Raw genomic sequence first — 20396 nt, 5'->3', positions numbered from 1 at the left:
ATTTCTATTAAAGAGACCGTGCAATTAAAATTTCAAACGCATGACTTTTAAGGGTTTTCATTCACTAATTACGGCAGGCTTTGGTAACTGTCGATTAAAAGAATTCACATTATTCAGTTAGAGTACAGAAAAGTTTTAAAGAAAAATTAGGCCTACAAATAAAGTATTAAACTGTGTTTGAGCCCTTTCATATTATTGAAAGATAAAGTTCAGTTTTGAAATGTACACTGGCAACCTTTAAACTGGGATTAAATGCATTTCTTTATACGTGTAATGCTGTAATGCGCTCGGAAGCAGCCGGTTGAGGGTCCATTACGGCGGCGCCCTGCTGTGAATCTAATCGTTGGGTTAAATGACTTGTGCCGTGCGCAGCACCGTTTACTTAATTGCCATAAAAAGAGGGGACATACTGGGGACAGCTGGTAGCATAGTGGCCAGAGCTACGGCCTTTGGACCCAACGGTTGCAGGCTTGAGCCCCACCTCTGGCTCTACTACCCTTGAGCGAGGTACTTACCCTAGAATTGCTCCAGTAAAATCACCCAGCTGTATCAATGGCTAAATGATTATAAGCATGTAATAATTATGACCTTAACATTCTAAGTTGCTTTGGAGAAAAGTGTCAGCCAAATGAATAAACGTAAAAACAATTAGGCAAATAAATACATATAATGAAGACAGCTCTTCTTCATGCTGACTGCTATACATTGCCATGTTTCATTCAGTACTGCACTGTGTAGCGTTGATGCTGTACCTGTACAAGAGAGGAATGATGGGTAATTTCCGCTAAACGCAGCGTCCTGTCGCAATGCAGAACACGGTATACTGTAGTGCCGACTAACCACTGTCATTTAGGCTGCTAAGTACGTATTTCAAATTTACAAACCTCTATTATTCAAGCATCAGTTAAGAAAAACAAGACAGACAAATATTTCTCATGACAAAATAATAAATGCAAGCATCTTTCTAGTGATTGTCTATAACATTTCTCACATATCATTCCTCTGGATTAATACTGCACTCATTGATTTTTATTATTATTATTATTTTTTTATGCTCCCACTTTGCTAGAATTAGTGTACTCTGGCTGTGTTTAATAAGAGGCTCGGTTACTAAGACACCGTGCAGATAATTTTGGACGAAAGCACCATCTGAGCAAGTAAATAAGAGGAACATTTTATCAATGCTTTACAGTGTGAAATATTTAATTTAGGGAAGACAATGCATTACACAGAAGTGAACAAGCATGATTTGTGTTGGCTTGTGAGAATGTATATCTTGTGTTAGTTCTCTTAAGCAATATGTAAGAGCAATCCGGTGCTTGTGAAGATGCAGCTCCACTAAGCGTTTCTAAATTAATGTAATCCGCTTTCCCTCGTCCACTTTTGTTGTCTCGTCCCAAATCACGTTTCGCAGTGCTCTGCTGCCAATAAGAATTATGTGCATGAAACACTAACGCAGAAAGGAGACCCGCCGCCATATTTTCTCATTAAAATTGTAGCTTTGTGATAGTCCCCCGAAAGCAAAGATATTCTCCTTTTGAGTGATAATGACTATTATTGGGCCACTTTCAGCCTAACTTTGTTTTATTAATCCCCGCAGATGAATAACTAATTCTAAAAAATGCCACAAATGACATGTAATACAAAAGTTTTAAAACGTGAAACGCCTACTCTGTGACTTTTTACCCAGTCGCAAAAGTTCATCACTTTTTAATCCTACAAGTCTTCCAGGAAAATAACTGAACGTGTGACAAATAACTTCCTTTTAGAGGAAACACTAAAAAGATGCTGCCTTGTATGATGTTAATAAGTTCTTATCCCTTTCGATCTTCTACAGAAGCAATGAAATGAGGGTAAGATTTGTAGTCGGGAACTGACCCAAGCAGCATTATAGAACTGAACAAGCATGTATCACACATTAATTATGAATTTTAGTATGCTGAAAAAGTTATGAAGGGTGTAAAGTTTTATTGAGGACAAAGTATCACATCAATTTCCAGTTACTGTAATCTGCCACTCTTTGCAGTGAAACCTCAGCTATGGGAATCTGGAAAATATACGCATGCCTATGTACATATTGTCATTATCTGAAATGTGGTGAGTGGTATTGCTGCTGGACGGTCAGTCAATTTTCAAAAATTAAAATATTAATTTGCATGACAAAAATGCAGAAGACATACATGTAGGATCTTATTCAATGTGATGGAATTATTGGAATAACTAAAAATATGCAATAACATCAGCATTATTACAAGAATAAAAAAGCACCTCAGTTTTGATAAAAGTACCTTAATGCAATACCGTGATCAAGTTCTCCAGGTACACCACTTCCAAACACAGAACCAGTAGAACATATGATCGAATGGGATATTCTCAACTTTACCTGAGCTACATTTACAAGCAAGAGAAAGCTCAGCCATTCATTTAAAATTTAAATCCACCCAACATTAAAAAGTTTGAAAAACCTATAATAATAAAACCCTGACAAGATGCATTGTATCTTTTATAGTGTTATTAATCCCAATTTTTCATTACAGTGCCTGTTTTCAGAGCCTTAATAAATTATTCTCACCACTAACCAATTTTCTCTGCTGTTTTATTTCAAAACATTGAAACTTAAAATTATTGTGATGACATTGTTTTATGGAAATACAAAAAGTAAAAATGCTATTTGTGGAAGTATTTAACCTCCACAATACAACTTGGCAGAGCTCTTAAATTGCTTTTAAAAATTAAATACCGTAGATCTGTAAAATTGTGATCAAAATCAAAAGCAACCAGCTGATTGTGAGGCTTTATCCACACAGGAACCCTGGTGGTGTCGTCCTCGCCCAGCTGCACTGACTCGCATCTCTCATCATGCAGCAGCTCTGGATGCGAGAGCCACAGATATCCACCATCCACCACCCCATGCCCTCAGGTACGATAAAAGTATGATCACTTCTGACATCAGACAATATGAGTGCAAACTTGAAGACCAAATGCGACCATTTTATCATGACAGAGGAGATGTAAAATATCATATTCAATTCACTTTCACAGAACACAAGTAGCTTTTAAACCTTTATTTCAATGATGCCTTTGTGCACACTGACTTCCAAAGATATTCAACAGTTACAGTTGGATGATAATATACAGATCAGTGGTTCCTGAGACAGATGGACATACATCAGATGATGTTTTTTCCATTTTAAGACTGGAAAAAAAAATGTACTCAAAATGTTTATTTAGAAATCCTTGAGTGTGAGCCCTCATTTGTGTTCTGGAGTATGTCATTTTGGAGCTCAAAATATTTTAGTAACCCTGTGCTACAGTGCAAGGAATGAAGAAATGTGATTATAATCTAGTCAGACATCGCCACCTGCTGTTGAATGTGTGTCCACCACAAGCCAGTGAGCTTTTTATCCCCTTTAAAATATTAAATGGCAAATAACTTTAAATGTTCTGCATTAATAGATTCAGGAAGGGGAAAATCTTTCAACAATCTCTTAACTCTATGTATTCAAAACAGCACATCACTATTTCATAAGGGCCAGGTTCCATGGCATTGGTCTAAGCGATTGTCCATGACCCCAACACCAATTTGTCAGTAAGGACCCCACTGAGAACTGAAGACTTCAAATAATGTATGTCAGCATCCCTTGTGCACATAGGTACCTCCAGCATGGCAAGGATGTGGTGGTCAGACCCATGATATGGGCTGTGGAGCCACAGTAGAACTACAGATAAATACTGCACTAGGTATTTCTGCTTATGCTCTGTAAAATCACGTATACTATCTGAAACCGCTTATCCTGAGCAGGATCGCAGCGAACCGGAGCCTAACCTGGCAACACAAGGCATGAGGCTGGAAGGGGAGGGGACACACCCAAGAGGGGACTCCAGTCTATCGCAAGGCACCCCAAGCAGGACTTGAACCCCAGACCCATCAGAAAGTAGGCACAGGCCAAACCACTGTGCCCCTTCCAAGTCACATGTATTTTTAAAAAAAAAAAAGTCAAGCTCACGCATGTTGTTCCTTCTGCAGTAACAACAAACTAACAAATCAACACAAACGAGCTAGAACTATTACAGTTATTACCCTTTGGTTCTGTGTTACCCGAAAAGTGGCGCACTCTGACACATTCACATACAGAAACTGACTTTAGCCATTTCTAAGATCACCTTCTTGGCAAACCCTTTATCAGGTCATTGGAAAGTATGTTGTATTTGTAGTATTGGCACATTTCTTGAATGGAAATTAGAAACGCTGATTATGCAATGAGGTTAGTCATTTTACATAAAAACTTTAATCTTCAGTTTTTAATTCAAAGGCAAATGGCAGATAACTTTCAGTTAACCTCTTCATTTCAAATAGGGACTGGCACCCCATCCTGGATGTGTCCCTTCCCCTTTCGGTCTTATGCTGCCAGGTAAGGCTCCGACTCACTGCTCGGGATGAGTGGTTGCTGACAATGGATGGATTTCAAACAGGCCTTCAGCTTTGTCTTCCATTACAGAAAAGTCACAACACTCCATCATAGTAAATGATTCGTAGCTATCTTTAAAACATGATGAGAAGTTACAACCAAGAAAAGATGTTCAAAAAAATGCATCATTAAAATATTCTACATGAACTGCATGGCAAGGTTTGTCACATCCTTGATCCCTTTCCACTCAAGTTACATGGGTGGTTTCAGCTGCCCACACAGTGTACTGCATACATTGTCATGTTTTACACAAGCACCTTTTGAAATACGGGTGGCTGCCCATCTGGGTGGGACATTTATAAGTTACCATAGTAGCGGTCTCGGTTTTGGAAATCCCTGAAGGCGAACTTAACATCGTTCTTGCTGTGTGGGATTCGGCTGAAGGGCGCAAGGTCATTGAAGCAGCTGTCAAACACTTCATCCACCACCTTCTTAGCCTCCTCTGGAGTCACTTTGCGGACGGCCAAGACGGAACGCAGGGCACGGTCCCGCACACACTCCTGACAAAGCGTTACAGAGAGATGGCCGTTACGTCTAAAGCATGAAGCGAACAGGACAATGTGCAACTTTGAAAACATATATACACTACGTTTGGCAGGACTGTCCCACATGTAAAACACTTTTACATATTCTGCATAATTTCACTGAAGATAAAAATAAGACTGAGCTAAATACTTGCTACTAAACTCACTTAACAGTTTCAAAAAATGCTGGTTATTGAAAGCATTCTTGTATCAATACAAATACGTAAAACAATATCTTACTCCCGTTACCAATTAAGACTTAGCAAACTGAGGAGAGTTGACAAAGAAAAATAAATGGAATGCCAATGAAAGGTTTAAACCCTTAAAATGGTATCATTCAGAAATATTTGAAAAGTCCTGTCACGTGACATTATTAGCTCCACATTACTTGATGATGCCGTTTGAAGCCAAAGTTGAATCTGGAGAGTTCGTTGCCAAAGGAGCAGTCTCCACTGAGGTTGGCAGCTCGAATCTGAAATGTACGATGTATACAAAATCATCACAGACTGTCAAAGACATTAAGCTCTAATTTTCAAAAACTGTGAAGGTGAAACATTATGCTACATACTTGATATTTTCATGCAGAAGTAAAGTGCCAAAACAAACAGTGAAATCAGAACTGTATAATTAGTATCAATCTTCCTTATACAACAATATAGCACTAAGGTTATATATAATTCTTGGTTTGAGACAATAACTAAAGACACAGTCAGCAAGAAGACATACAGTGGTACACTTCTCACCTCGGAGCACGCCAAATGCTTCAGATTGTTGAACCAATCAACGTGTGCTCTGCAGTGGTCAAAGGCATGAATAAGTTCATGCGTGACCACTCTGTTCATGTGAGACTGCCGATGAACATTATTCTGGCACAAGACAATCTGTTGCAAGAAGGAGGAAGAAGGGAAGAGGGGGGGGGAGAAAAAAAAAAAAAAAAAACCCACACTTTGTTGAATGTCTACTTTCAAGTTCCATCAAATACATCTGATCTGTTTCAGTTGGTACATGTTTCAACAGTCATTCAAATGAAACACATGAAAAATTAAAATTACTGGAAATAAAACAGTTCAAATACTGCACTTAAGGGTGTAATCTGGATTATAGCATTTATTAGACAACTGTCTGATGTCATTACAACAGATGACTGTAGTTCAACATGTGAAACCAAGGAGACGAGTAGAAAGGTGCCCGTTTTACCTGAGATGTGGCTGCGTCAAAGCCGCCGCTGACAGTGCCGTCGCAGTCCTCACAGGAAAAGTGGCGATCTTGGTATGCGGTGCTGAGGGGAGGCATACAAACAGCGCACTGCCAGTGAGAGTCACACACCGGGCAGGGCACACCCCTTAAAAGCAGTATTACCAACCCACAAAAACACATTTAAATTGATAGTGGGAATAAGTAGTCCCGTTTTAAACGTATACCTCAACAGAGAAATGGAGGGAAGGGGTTTAAAAATTTGTTTCTAAGGCAATGCTGCCAATTTCAGAAACAACCTAGAAAGGTGATTTTTTTTTTTCCTTTTTTAAGGCAAAGGTAAGACATGACCTTGAACAGCAGTAACATACCATCCAGACTGCTTCATGACCCCAAGCAGGAATTTTGCATAAGGACCTAAGGAAAGCAGAGATTATATACACACGTTAATTTCAGATATAGAAGCACTACTGCCACCAGCTGGAGTGGAGAATATTTTGCAAGGTGAACTCCCACTAGCTGACTAGCTGCTTCCACAAAGACCCCGTTTTAATGTTTATCCCACATCAAGGATAAGCAGGGAAGTGAGCGCAGGCCTTTACTGAACCGTACTCGTCTCTAGGGCGAAGTGCAGCATGAGCTGACACTTGTTGTGGAAGGTGAAGAGGCTCTCCCCAACTGAGCCCTTCTTGTACTTCGCCTCCTTCCGCTTGGGAAAGAGCCCGTAGCCGTAGTCCTCGTCGCTCCGCTGCTGTTCCCCACTCTGCTCCATCTCCACCACGAGGTTAAAGCATAAACCCGTACATATTGAAGAGCATACCGGCCGATGGCTCACTGTGTCCTCTTTAACGCCTGTCCGACTACTTCCTGTTCCGCTTCAGCACCATGGGATGACGAAGAGGTCAAAGGTGACTTCCGTTAACCCTTAAAAATCCAATACTTACGCAACTGAAACTATCTTAAAAATATTTAGAAAAACTTCTCTTTGTAGATTATTTTTGTAGTATTTTTTTTCTTAGTTCTTTAACTGCTTGAGTGTTATAACCTAGAGAGCACATGAGTACTATGATTTATGCTACCTGGAAAATTTCATACCCGCGTAGGGCCCCGGTGTAACTAAGTTTTGGTCAAAACTCTTTGCATTCCATGATGCCGGCTGTAGTACTTGCTCTTAATTGCTTCAGGAAAGTTACCCAATTTTATAAAAGGTTAAATAACTGTAACTTAACATTAGTCGCTTATGAGAAAAGCGTCAGCTAAATCAGAATCAGCTTTATTTACCAAAGTGTGCTGACGCACACAGGAATTTACTTTGGCGCTTGGTACTTTCAGTATTACTGACAACAGACAAGACACAGCACAGCTGACACAGAATATAAATAAATAGCATATTTACAGAGTAAATAGAATACAAAAAAAAACAAGTAAACAAAAGTGATGGGATACGGTAGGAGACGTAGTGTAGCTGTTCATGAGAGTGATGGCCCGAGGGAAAAAAAAAAGAGTGAGTAAATGTAAATAGGAGCAATTTATGAGACCCATTTTCACTGCACAACCCTAGTTTCTAATTAATTCAACTCTGTGTTCTCACAACAAGCGCTATGCCTTTAAGAAGACTGCGCGTGCCAAGCGTGGCGCTAAAACTTACTACGTGTGCAAGGAGCGAATGAAATGGCCCAATGGGGTGATAATGCCGTGCACTGCGTATTTGACGTATTTTGCAAGCGACGTCGGGCGTCCGCAACGACCACTGGTCGTTAAAAACGAGTGCTGTGCGCTGGAAAGAGAGTTGTACTGTTACAGCAGTTTTAAACGTAATTCATAGATTTTTTTTTTTTGTACCAGTTTTGTATTTGTTCATTACGTTTTAGCCAGTTGGTAAAACAGCCCGGCGTTGAGTAGCGTGGTGAAGCCTGTTCTCTCAGTGACAGTCGGTCGAGTGACGCCGATGTCTGTCAGTAAAGCCGCCGAGCTGCAGCTGCAGATGCGCCAGAACGCGGAGGAGTTGCACGACTTCATGCGGGAGCTGGAGAGCTGGGAGGACGACATGCGGAGGAGGGACGAGCAACTGCGGGCGGCGGGCGATGGACAGAATGTGTCGGTAGGTCCATCTTCTTCCACATTCTGGATAGTTACGAGCCACGTGGTGTTAGTTATTTATTTTATTACGCGCCGGCGTTGCAGCAGCAGCGTCGTTCCTTCCCCACCGAGAGGTAGCCTCTCTCTCTCTTTTAAGTCCTTTCCCCTCGTTTAGTCATAATTTTAAAACGTAAGGATTTTTAAAATATAGTCACACCGCGCTGGCAGTAAAATGGAAGGTTATTTTAACAGTGGAAAAAATAATCCCTGAGTGAGTGACGTATATATTTCAGGAGCTCAAAAATGTTGGGAGATAACTAAATAATAGTTTATAATAGAACGGTTTACCTGAATTGAATTGGCCAAACATATCATATAATGTGTACACTTATTTACAAGAATTTTTGTACTTTTGGTTACAAATTTCTCTAGAATTAATAGTTTTTTCATTCATTTTTAATTAGTTACTAAAAGGTCACATGTCACTGCTTTAAAACCTCTACTCCTCTCTCTCTCTCTCTCTCTCTCACACACATGATGCTACCACTTTGCCCCTTTTCCTTCTTGGCGGGTGGTGTACAATCCTGCTCTCTAGGTGGGCAGGTCTTCTGCTTTATTTTTCTTTATGTAAACTGTAATGGAAGTTTCTGTCCCCTCTGTTTAACCAGCATGTTTCTCTCTTGTTTTTGTTTAGCAAAATTTGCCACCGGTTAGAAACAAGGAGTACAGAAAAAAGAAGGTGAAAAGCAACGTTACCACTGCTGCAAAGAGCAAACCGAAGAAAGAGTCACGAATAAAATCGTATGATTACCAGTCATGGGAAAAATTTGATGTGGTATGGTTTGCCTACATCACTGTGTTACAGCTGTTCTATAAAACAGTGTTTGGATACAGTAGCAAGAGGTGTACTGGTTCGGGCTGTAGCCTGGCAGGCAGAAGGTTCTCAATTGAATCCCAGTCTTGCTGTAGTACCTTTAATCAAGGTACTCATCTTGAATTTGTGCAGTAAAAATGACCCTGTTGTATAACTGAGTATATGATTCTAAAATGTGTGCTTTTCACCATGGGCAAAGGTATATGCTGAAAATATGAATAAAAATGTAGCATGAATGCAAATGCCAACAGTGTAGATTGAATAAAATTCTGTGTGTTGTATTGAACACTCATTATTCCAGTATAATGACAGACATATAATGTAAATATCTAATGGAAAGTTAAAGTTCTATACTGAAAGGGACAACAGCAGATGGTGGGATTTGAGCCTTCAACCTTTGAGTCCAATGCAACGACCCCAACCACTATGCCACCTGTTACCTGTACAATGCGAAGATGTATGTGTTAGTTTTAAAAATAAGTGGCTGTGTTTACTATTAAGACTTGTTAATTTAATCTTTTGTATCTTTAGTATTTGTTATTAATCTTATTTTTTAATATATCTTGAAGTTTCAGATTATTCTTTAGGGTTTCCCTGTGCATTGATGAGGTCAAGCAGAGCTCTGAGGTTACAACTGAACCTCATTCAGGAAGGGTCTCAAAACCCATCTCTTTTGGATTCACTTCTGCCCAAATGACCTACATGCTTGAGAGATGTGTGCTTATGTTATCTGTATTAAAATCTATATGCAGTTGCTCATATTCATACTGTTTTATTTGGTGGTGTGTCACAAACTGACTGTACACAAGACACATCATGTCTGCATCTAGATCTCTGCTTGTTTTGCAGTAATACACTGTTGTTTTCTGAGGTGTATTTTGCTTTGGAGAAAAGCATCTGCTAAGTGAATAAATGTAAACCGTATGATGTTACAAACTAAGTCAGCAATTTTCCCACTGCAGGATAAGGCTTTAGAAATGATGGACAAAGAGTGTAGCCCACCAGATTCCAATGACTCAGACTCTGAAGACTCTGGCATCCCTGTTGACAGAGACCGAGCCCTAGCTGAAAAGGAGAAAGTGCGTTTTGAATTCCGAATTTTTTTGTTTCAACAGTTATGTGTATTGTTAAGTTATTACTTGTATTACTACTTGCTTTTGGCATTTTTGGTTGCTTTCCTAAGCTCTCTGTTGAGTGGAGAATTGTGTAAAAATGAAGTTAACTGAAAATATTTGTTATATCTATATGTAATGGTGTTTGTTGGAGGTCAGTAATATATACAGATGTCTGTTAATTTATTTTTAGGGCAACCATCTTTTCAAAGAGGGAAAATACGATGATGCCATTGAATGTTACACGACAGGAATGAACGCTGACCCTTACAATCCAGTTCTGCCAACAAACCGAGCCACGTGTTTCTTCAAACTCAAAAAGTCAGTGCAGCTTTAACAGTGAGAGAACCTACTTTTCATTACATTTGACTATAATTCAGAATTCTAAGATCCTTCACTAATATTTTTACATTGACAAGGTGAACATGTTCGTACATTGCCTGACAACTACTGTTTGTGTTTTACCTCAAACAACCCTTTCTGTTCCTGTAGGTATGCCGTAGCGGAATCTGATTGTAATCTGGCTATCGCTTTGGACAGAAATTACACCAAAGCTTACGCCAGAAGAGGAGCAGCCCGTTTTGCCCTTAAAAAGTTTGAGAGTGCTCTTGAAGGTGAGTGGCTACATACATTTTTAAACATGTATCATCTAAGAACAATATTATTTTCTGACTACCACCCCAGATTACAGAGAGACAATGTCTAGGGATTTACATTTTTACTTAAATTCATGTACATTTAATTTTTGAAACTTATGTCAAATGCATTTCTGAAATAGGACTTTTCCCTCTGTTGCAAGAAACATTTCTATTTTAATATCGATGTTTATCACCAGAAAACCATAGGTTCTGTTGTTGTATGCATTTATTGTTCGTGAAATTATAAAACCAGGTTAATTTGTTTGTTTTCTTATTGATCAGATTATGAAATGGTTCTTAAATTGGATCCTGACAACTGTGAAGCACAAAATGAAGTGAAGAACATAAACATGGTATGGCTTCATTCCCATGTATTTGCAGTGCTTCTCTTTTTAATCCTACATTTATGTGTTCACATAATGCTGTTTAATACATCTCCTGATAGGCCATGCCTGCACAGACACTGAACACAAACACAGAAGACATGGCTAAAAAAGAGCCACGGCTTTTGAACGATCATGAGCAGCAACAGCTAGAAGAACAGCAGAGAAGGCAACAGGCTGCTGTGCAGAAAGATCTGGTGTGTGTCATTCACAAGTTTATATAAAGATTTTTTTTTTTTTTTTTAGGTGCTTAACTTGAAATCAGACATAAAATGCCAAAGTAAATGTTTAAATAAAGCTTGGCTGTCAGCAATTACGGTACACTTCTGCATTTTTGATACGGTGGTAGCTGGATGCGTTAGTCGTAACATTCTGGATATTCAGAGCTAAAGAGTCTGTACTTTCTCCAGACAGCCTAGCGGTGACACTGTGCTGATGATAATTTGCATGTCAGGGTGCAAGCTTATTGTTTGCATTACTGGTTGCCTGTCACTGTATTTCAGGGAAATGCTTACTTCAAGGAGGGAAAGTACGAGGCTGCAATAGAGTGCTACACTAAGGGGATGGAGGCGGACCGAAGCAATGTGCTATTACCTGCTAACAGGGCCATGGCCTACTTAAAGCTCGAGAGGTTAGCATTTTGTTTCACTGACCAGTGGAAACCCGTAGTCAGAACTTGGTAGTTGGTTTACTCTCAGTGGTCTGATGAGCAGGTACAAGGAGGCAGAGGAGGACTGCAGCAAGGCCATAGCTCTTGACAGCAGCTACTCCAAGGCCTTTGCCAGAAGAGGGACAGCCAGAATATCGCTGGGAAAACTCAGGGAAGCGAAAGAAGGTGAGCAATCAGAATTTGAATGTATTGGAAATATACTTGAACTCTTAGAATTTGGTGCATTGAGTATAAAAAGTAGGGTACAGAATTCAATGCAGTTTTTTTGGGGGGGGGCCATAAATTTTATAAGTGTTCCTCCATATTTATTGCTTACCAACACTTAACTCTGCTCATTGCCAGTGTGGAAATACTGTGTTTAATTCATCCCACACTCTTATCCAGTTTGGGTGTCTTCTACACCTATTGGCGGAATATGTAAAAACAGGTTGCATCTACTCTGTTGCTAACTGAAATTCTAGAAAATATTACAAAAATACAATTGAAAATAAGACGGAATGTGTTTAAAATTTAAATGCAGTATGTTTGCGTGTAGATTTTGAACTAGATAATTTATAAGATAAGGAGTCAGTGAATATATTTTTTTCTGTTTGTTGCAGATTTTGAGCAGGTTTTGAAGCTAGATCCGGGGAACAAGCAGGCGATGAATGAGCTGAAGAAAATCACATCTTCAGGCAGCATGGTGATTACCAGTGAACTAAGTTGACTGAGCAGCAGCTCTGTACTATTTTGCAAACAAATGCCTTGAATGCCATATCTCTGAAATACTTTTGATCTCACTTCCAAGGGCTTGGTTGATAGTGGGGTGACATTAAAGGTGGATTCTCAGAGCCAAAGAAGAACAGTGCAGCCGATTGATAAGCCTCTACACTTGAGATCCACTGTAAGTGAACTAATATTTTTTGGAGATTATATACATAACAAATTAATAAGAAGTGGTATTTCCAATGTAATATTTTAATAAATTTAAAAACTTTCTGATTACAAAGGCAATTGGACAAGACTACAACAGTAAACATTAAATAAAGTTGTGAAAGAGGGTATTTAAATGAATGGAAAGAAACACTGACAGCACGACTGGTTTAGGCTACTAGTGAAAAAATTTTTCTGAGACCACAATGAGTGTCACTGTGGTACCTTGTCTGAAGTCCCACATCTGCACTGTGGGTAACGTGACATGCTTATTCCATGCTAGCATGAAAACCCATGTGGCAATGCACTGTAATCAGCTCAGTGTCTGGGCTTCTGATGTGCTCCGTAACTGTGCAATACCCAGTGGTACACGACCCACTATGTGCAAGCATGGCAAGCCTTTCCACCTCACTTCCTACTGCTCTGCTGGTGGCCTCCATCTGCTCACACAGTCCAAAGCCTGTTCATTTATGTCTGTGCAGCCCTAGCATGTTGCTGTAGCCCATCCACAAAGCCAAACTTCCACCAGGCAAGCACTAGCAGCCTCTTCAGGATCAGCAGCTGGTCCACTGTACATATAAAAACCATACTGCTGTCACATTCTTGGCAGGATCGAGCATCCAGTGAAACAGCAACAGAACCAATTGCTCAAACCACACCACACTCACTGTGAACAGAACAACAGAAGTCCACTGATGGTATGTCCAGTGGTCTAGATGTAGTACAAACACAAAAAAATAAATGTGTATATACACAGAGCAAACTAGTGTGGCAGCCATCTTGCAGTTGATAAAATACATTTACATTTATTCGTTTAGCAGACACTTTTCTCCAAAGCGACGTACATCTCAGAAAATTTGTGCATTACCTTAGGAGAAAGAGACATAGCTGCAGATGTGATTAAGTGCAGTTAGTTTCCTTCACCATATGCACCAATGTTCATCACACAAGTAGCTGCATAAAACTTATTGTCAATTCCTAATCACCTTCCTAGTATTTTTTTGAGATACAAATAATAACACATTTTACTTTATTTTATTTAACTTTTTTCTTTCTCCGTTGGTCTTCAGAGGCCAATGAGGAGAATGGACATTGAGGAAGTTGGAGGCCAGCTTTGTACCTCCGAAAAGTCAGAAATGGTGAAGTCTTCTACATTCAGTGGAGTAGATTCTTCCACTGTGGACATGGGAGGCACCAAGAACTGGATCCCATCTTCAGCATGTTCTCCTTCTGCTAAGATTCCAAAAATAGAGGAGATCGCTGACAATCCCGCACAGGTTTCAGAAGAGTAAGGAATGTTTCAGCTGTTGTATCTTGACATGACTCTACTTTCATTGATTGAAAATTTGTATTAGTCTGTATCATTCCCCTGTTTATGTATAGTCTCGTACTTAGTTGCATGAAAATGTGGTGTATTCTTATAGTACACTTACTTTGCAGTAGAAAGCATTTTTTTACAAATTTTTTCATTTTTGAAAATTATAGTGTACAACATGTTAAAGCCACCATCCCTAAACTAAGACCAAACACTGTGTTGGTATATTGAGTGAAACCTTTTCATTGCAGAGGCCATGAAGGGGACCATGTGAAAATGGAACTGTTGAGGCAGAAGGAGAACACTGGTGATGATCAGAAAGCATCCTCATTACTACAAATGGTGTCTGTTCCTCCTCTTCCATCAAACAGCTTTCAGCTTGAAGCAGATTTAAGGAAACTAAAGAACCACCCAGATACTATGTACAAGTACCTAAAGGTAAACCACACTGGTTCTTAAGAATGCTGACGCTGAAGAGCACAACAATGATAACTTTTTGAGTGAGCAATTCTTGTTGAGGCTGGTCTGACACATGTTTATTCCACCAGCAAATGGAACCAAACTTGTACCTAAAGATTTTCCAGAATTCACTGGAACCTGAGATTCTCAACCAACTTCTAAGAATATTTCAGAGTTTCTACATCAAGTAAGAACAGTTGTTAATCACATAATCACATTTTGAGAACTCGCTGTTGTAAGTGCATGCAATTTCTACCGTAAAATTTCCAACACAGTAACACATTGAGCACATTACAAAGCGATTGTGTTGTTATGGCTTCTTCCAGACCTCACTTGTTTTGCAGCAATGTTTGCACTTTATAGCCATGTGTGCATCCCTCAAATCCAACCAACATCTGTCATAGTAATGCACTCTAAAGCAAAGTTTTAAAGAACATGATAAAATATTTTGAAAAGAGAGAGTCTTACCCATCACTTTAAAACCTTGAAGTGATTAAAATAGAATTCTTTGAAAAGGTAATAAAAATTATTGTGGTTTGATAGAACATATATTTATGCAGTCATGCGCCCCTTAACGACATTTCGGGCAATGACTGACTGCATATATGACAGTGGTCCCATAAGAATTATTCAGCTCCATTAAAATCTTATCGACTAGTGACATCATAGCCGTCGTAGTGCAACGTGTTACTCACATGTTCGTGGTGGTACTGCTGTAAACAAACCAACTGCGCTACTAGTGGTATAAAAGTATAGTACATTCATATGTACAGTACGTACTTGATAATGATAAAAAGCTGCTACTGGTTTATGTATTTACTATACTGTACCTTTTATTGTTATTTTAGTGTACTCTTTCTGCTTATAAAATTCACTGTAAAACAGTATGCTGTGTTATGCCGGCAGCAGCATCATAAATCTCGTGTTTACCACATCTCTTGACTGCATCTAGATTTGTATAAGTACACTCTATGATGTTTGCACAACGGCGAAATTGTCTGACACATTTCGCAGAACGTATCCCCGACGTTAAGTGACACGTCTTTATAATTAATAATACAAATAGTTCAACAGCAAGGCGCTATAGGTGAACATATTTGTAAGAATTGCCTTTTTACATAATGTACCAGTAATCATTTGTGCAGTGCCTTGAGAAACAGCTTGTAACTTATGTATATTTCCTTTATGTAAGGTCTGACAACTCAAAAGAAAATTTCCAGTATCACAATTGTATTTAAAAAAAATTGCAGCAAACATATTTAAGTGACTTTGCTCAAGTGGGTCTTAAGCCTGGATTTAAAGGTGTCCAGAGTAGTTTAAAAGATAAGACAGGAAATTGTGCTCAAAAAGTGAGTGAAACTCTTCTAGTTCAAAAACATTTTAAATTTAAATTAATGAAGTGCTTTATAAAAATAAATTCAGCTGAATCTTCACAAATTAATTATGCTCATTATGTGAGGGAAGCCTGTAATTCATCTGTTTGTTAAACAGAATGGACTCTTAAAACATTATAGTAAAGTTGGATAATTTTTCTGCAAATTCTTAAACATTTTTACCCTTCCTTCCCCTAGGTATGAGGATCCATCTGTCTTATTAGACATACTGAAGAACCTTTCACATGTAAGGCGGTTTGACATGGCCATCATGTTCATGTCTGAGGCTGAGAAGAAAGGTATAGCTAGCTGGTTTTATTTCTAGCTTTCATGGCTGAACGTTTAATTCATGGGCTAGCCTTAGTAACTCTTTTTTTTATTTTTTCTTTAGTTGTACAGGAAATATTTGAATATCTTCATCAAGCTGGTTTCCAAGATGCTGCTTTGAAGAAAACATATGGAATCTGATCTGTTTCCTGACCATTGAAGATGGTGGCATTCACTGAATAAGCCTTCCAGTCAAGAGCAAACCTTTTGAAGTTAAATACTGCATGCTACTGGAGATATATTGTCATACTCCAATTTTTATAACAGAATGAGGCATTTAGTTTTAAAGCCAAAAACTGACAAACTACACAAAACCATCTTTTTAATTCCCCCAGGAGCATGTTTTCACTGACATTAGTACATATCTGAGATTCTATTGTCTCCTCCCTGTGTATTGTACAGACCCAGAGTTGATATTACATTAAAATGAGTTAGGTAATTGGAACACAGAAATGTGTGACCCTGTTTGACCCAAGAGATTGAACGATGGCTGTGCTCCAGCCTGCAATAGAGAATGTCACTATCTACCCTGCAGAACTTGCTTCACCTTTGTTTCTCAGGCTTGTTTGCATTCACAAAATTGCTTTCTTATTTACCAGATCAGTTCATCTTGGACTGTTATAACAAAACTAATTTCAGCTATGCCTTATAAAGTCTCCCTCTTTTTATAAACAAATTTCTTTTACTGCTCATGCTCATATGTTATTAGAATGTACCCACAAGCTAATTATTAGTTTACTGTTGTACCAGGCCTGTAATGTCTCTTGTTAACATCAAACTATTTCATTCTCTGTCTATTTGGGCACATTTTCAATGGCACTTTTAAAGTAGTGTCACAAGATTAGGTTTAAGGTTAGGATTAGATTTGGTTCAAATCATGCAGGAACATTTAATTTCAAGCTGCTTTAAAGTCACTTTTTCTTAGGTAAAGATGGATCCTCATACTAATTTTACACCTTTACGATGGAAAGTCAGTATAATACAGTGTTTGCCTCTATTTAGCTCCAAATATTCACATCTTTCCTGATGGCTTCCCCTAGTCCCACCTGTTGAAAATGACCCTATGGTGATATTTTTCTCATTGGTTTGTGGAGCTGCTCAACTGTTTTTGACACATAGGCTGTTAGAGATACTGATGAAGAGCAGTAACTCAGCAGGATTAATTTGATTATTAGATGAATGCTCAGCATTGCTTTTGCAGATGTTTCACCACCAGTTGCGGTGGTATCATTTGCAGAATGGCAAAAATGGGTGTGGTAGTGTCAACATTATGTTTAACACTAGCAGGTGACTCCAATGCCAACACATTGCAGACTGAACTCTTGCAAACCACCAGAGAACTTGAGGAATGTCCTCTACAAAAGACTGGGAGCTGGGAATATAACTACATGGGATGGGTTGGCAGGAACTCAACACTGGCGTGTGAACATCAACTGCTGGTGAGGAGATGTGACCCACTGTCACTCAGCTCAGGAAGAAACCACAGGAAACCTTCATTTTGGACAGCATGAAGGTTCTGGTCCAATCCAACTGTGAACAAGGCAAGGGGTTTCTGGAAGCCTCATTTTCTGGACCGGAATTCATCAGCAGGCATGTGGACATTCAGATGCTGTTCATGAGCCAATGAAGGGTAAGTGGTCTCAGCGAGAGCAGACAAGATCAAGGCATCAATGGCAAACTGATCAGTCAATCATGACTGTCCACCTATCGGGTTCACCTGATACTGTATATAAAAATGCTATTTACCAACCTGTTTTTGCCTTTTTCTCATTTTCAACATGCTAATGAACACCTTTGAGTGCTGTAGAAACGTTGGCTCAAGTGTTAGCCTAATAAACTAATCCTCCTGAGCTATCTCTTGGAAAAAGTTAATTTTTAGTCTCAAAGGAATAATACTTCATAAGAAACTTCATAAATATGATAGATGTGCAAATTTTGATTTATATTTACTCATGCCTGTTCTAGCTCATGCTTGAAAATATGTATTGTGAATAAAACCAAACATTTTCTCCTTGTGTTTGTGTGGAGTTTCTCCTGTAGTACAAAGTTGTATTTCAGGTAGATTGGACAAGCTGAAAGTAGTGCTTCTTCAAAACGGTTCTTGCATCCTGAAACCCAAAACATTATAAGTGAAGAGAGAAAGTCTACCTGCAATGCCCCAGGCTGGGTGAGCACTGGGAAAGCTGCAGGATGTGAAGATTTTGAAGTGTCAGAAGTAATTGGAATGTATTAAAAATTAAGAGGAATATAAATTTCTTTAATGCTTGCTATTAAGTCAGTGTACAAAGGAGGGCACAGTATTAGATATAAGTATTACTCTGCTATTTTTATAACAGTTATTTTCAAGCCTGTGGATGGAGGGTCGCTAAACTAATAGAGTAAAACAGAACTGTCCTGGGCAGGTTGCTATTGTGATGTTTTTGCAGTTTTACAATGGCAAACATGGCAACGTACAGTCGTGAAATAGAAACTACATTCTCTTTGAATTCTATGGTTTTACGTATCAGGACATAATAAAAAATCATCTGGTCCTTAGCAGGTCTTAAAAATTAGGTAAATACAACCTCAGCTGAACAACAACACATGACATATTACACCGTGTCATGATTTATTTAACAAAAATAAAGCCAAAAGGGAGAAGCCATGTGTGGAAAAACTAAGTACACCCTTACTGCTTCCATAGGAATTAAGAGGGTAAGTAGCAGCCAGGTGCTGCTAATCAAATGCCCTTGATTAATTGATCATCAGCAAGTGTGACCACCTCTATAAAAGCAGCAGTTTGCTGGTCTGGAGCATTCAGGTGTGTGGTAATGCAATACCAAGGAGAAAAGACATCAGCAATGATCTTGGCGATGCAATTGTTGCTGCTCATCAGTCTGGGAAGGGTTATAAGGTTGTTTCCAAACAATGTAAAATCCATCATTCTACAGTGAGGAAAATTTTATTCCCAAGTGGAAAACATTTGAGACAATTGCCAATCTTCCCAGGACTGGATGTCTCAGCAAATTCACCCTGAGGTCAGACTGTGTAATGTTGAGAGAAACTGCAAAAAACCCAGGAGTTACACCTCAGACTCTACAGGCCTCAGCTGTCATGTTAAAGTTCATGATGGCACAATTAGAGAAAAATTGAACATGTATAGTTTGTTTGGAAGGGTTGCCAGGAGAAAGCTTCTTTTCTCTAAAAAGAACATGGCAGTGTAGCCTAAGTTTGCAAAGTTGCATCTGAACAAACCACAGGACTTCTGGAACAATGGCCTTTGGACAGAGGAGACCAAAGGGGAGATGTTTGGCAAAAACCGAACGCAGCATATTGGCATAAATGCCTCATGCCAGCTGTCAAGCATGGTGGGGGAGGGGTGATGATTTGGGCTTGTTTTGCAGCCAAGGACCTGGGCACCTTGCAGTCACTGAGTCGACCATGAACTCCTCTGTATACCAAAGTATTCTAGAGTCAAGTGTGAGGCCATCTGGCTGACAGCTAAAGCTTGGCCGAAACTGGGTCATGGAACAGGACAATGATCCCAGGCACACCAGCAAATATACAACAGAATGGCTGAAAAAGAAAAGAATGAAGGTATTGCAACGGCCCAGTCGAAGTCCAGACCTCAGCCTGACTGAAATGCTGTGGCAGGACCTTAAGAGAACTGTGCATAACTAACTGCCCGCAAACGTCAATGAACTGACGCAACGTTGTAAAGAAGAATGATGTGAGAGACTGATAAAGTTATACAGAAAATGATTACTTTAAGTTATTGCTGCTAAAGGTGGTTCTACAAGCTATTGAATCACAAGCTGTACCCAGTTTTTAACACATGGCTTCTCCATTTTGGCTTTATTTTTGTTAAATAAATTGACATAGTGTAATATATCATGTGTTGTTCATCTGAGGTTGTATTTACCTAATTTTAAGACCTCCTAAGGACCAGATTTTTTATTATTTTTTTTTTATTATAATGTCCTGATACTTAAAACCACAGAATTCAAAGAGGGTGTACTTTCTTGTTCACATGACTGTTGAAAAATTTTGACATTTGTACATGAATTAACCCATTAATTCCAGGTGCT

At 39.1% G+C, this 20396-nt stretch overlaps 2 protein-coding genes across 3 annotated transcripts; one reads left to right on the top strand and one right to left on the bottom strand.

Annotated features, from left to right (window-relative positions):
* Nucleotides 1-4004: 4004 nt before the first annotated feature.
* On the bottom strand, nucleotides 4005-7063 carry LOC108942554 (mitochondrial inner membrane protease ATP23 homolog). 2 transcript variants are annotated; one of them, XM_018765972.2, is made up of 6 exons: nucleotides 7008-7063; nucleotides 6559-6604; nucleotides 6191-6272; nucleotides 5737-5874; nucleotides 5382-5465; nucleotides 4005-4969 (listed from the first exon to the last, which is right to left on the bottom strand). In XM_018765972.2, exons 2-6 carry the CDS (start codon nucleotides 6573-6575, stop codon nucleotides 4766-4768), a joined length of 525 nt encoding a protein of 174 aa, XP_018621488.1. In that variant the 5' UTR covers nucleotides 6576-6604; nucleotides 7008-7063; the 3' UTR covers nucleotides 4005-4765. The 2 variants fall into 2 exon arrangements, with proteins under 2 accessions (XP_018621488.1, XP_018621487.1); XM_018765971.2 differs by having other exon boundaries at nucleotides 6800-7059.
* Nucleotides 7064-7924: 861 nt separating this feature from the next.
* LOC108942549 (RNA polymerase II-associated protein 3-like) lies at nucleotides 7925-16774 on the top strand. The gene is made up of 16 exons (XM_018765964.2): nucleotides 7925-8288; nucleotides 8961-9101; nucleotides 10103-10219; nucleotides 10446-10573; nucleotides 10745-10866; nucleotides 11173-11243; nucleotides 11336-11470; nucleotides 11777-11904; nucleotides 11987-12108; nucleotides 12543-12625; nucleotides 12731-12826; nucleotides 13926-14143; nucleotides 14422-14608; nucleotides 14719-14816; nucleotides 16201-16301; nucleotides 16394-16774. The coding sequence occupies exons 1-16, from the start codon at nucleotides 8136-8138 to the stop codon at nucleotides 16468-16470; spliced, it is 1977 nt and encodes a 658-aa protein (XP_018621480.2). The 5' UTR covers nucleotides 7925-8135; the 3' UTR covers nucleotides 16471-16774.
* The last annotated feature ends 3622 nt before the right edge of the window (nucleotides 16775-20396 follow it).

This window comes from Scleropages formosus, chromosome 5 (assembly GCF_900964775.1).
Source record: "Scleropages formosus chromosome 5, fSclFor1.1, whole genome shotgun sequence".
Taxonomy (NCBI): Eukaryota; Metazoa; Chordata; class Actinopteri; order Osteoglossiformes; family Osteoglossidae; genus Scleropages; species Scleropages formosus.
The sequence above is the reverse complement of the archived record's forward strand: the minus strand, read 5'-3'. Positions and strand labels throughout refer to the sequence as shown.

Coding starts and splice junctions, on each gene's coding strand:
- LOC108942549 (XM_018765964.2), top strand. CDS start 8,136: ATGTCTGTCAGTAAAGCCGCCGAGCTGCAGCTGCAGATGCGCCAGAAC. Junction 8,289..8,960: donor GCGATGGACAGAATGTGTCG/GTAGGTCCATCT, acceptor GTTTTTGTTTAG/CAAAATTTGCCACCGGTTAG. Junction 10,220..10,445: donor CCCTAGCTGAAAAGGAGAAA/GTGCGTTTTGAA, acceptor ATTTATTTTTAG/GGCAACCATCTTTTCAAAGA.
- LOC108942554 (XM_018765971.2), bottom strand. CDS start 6,959: ATGGAGCAGAGTGGGGAACAGCAGCGGAGCGACGAGGACTACGGCTAC. Junction 5,875..6,190: donor TTGACGCAGCCACATCTCAG/GTAAAACGGGCA, acceptor TTCTTGCAACAG/ATTGTCTTGTGCCAGAATAA. Junction 4,970..5,381: donor GCTTCAAACGGCATCATCAA/GTAATGTGGAGC, acceptor ACGCTTTGTCAG/GAGTGTGTGCGGGACCGTGC.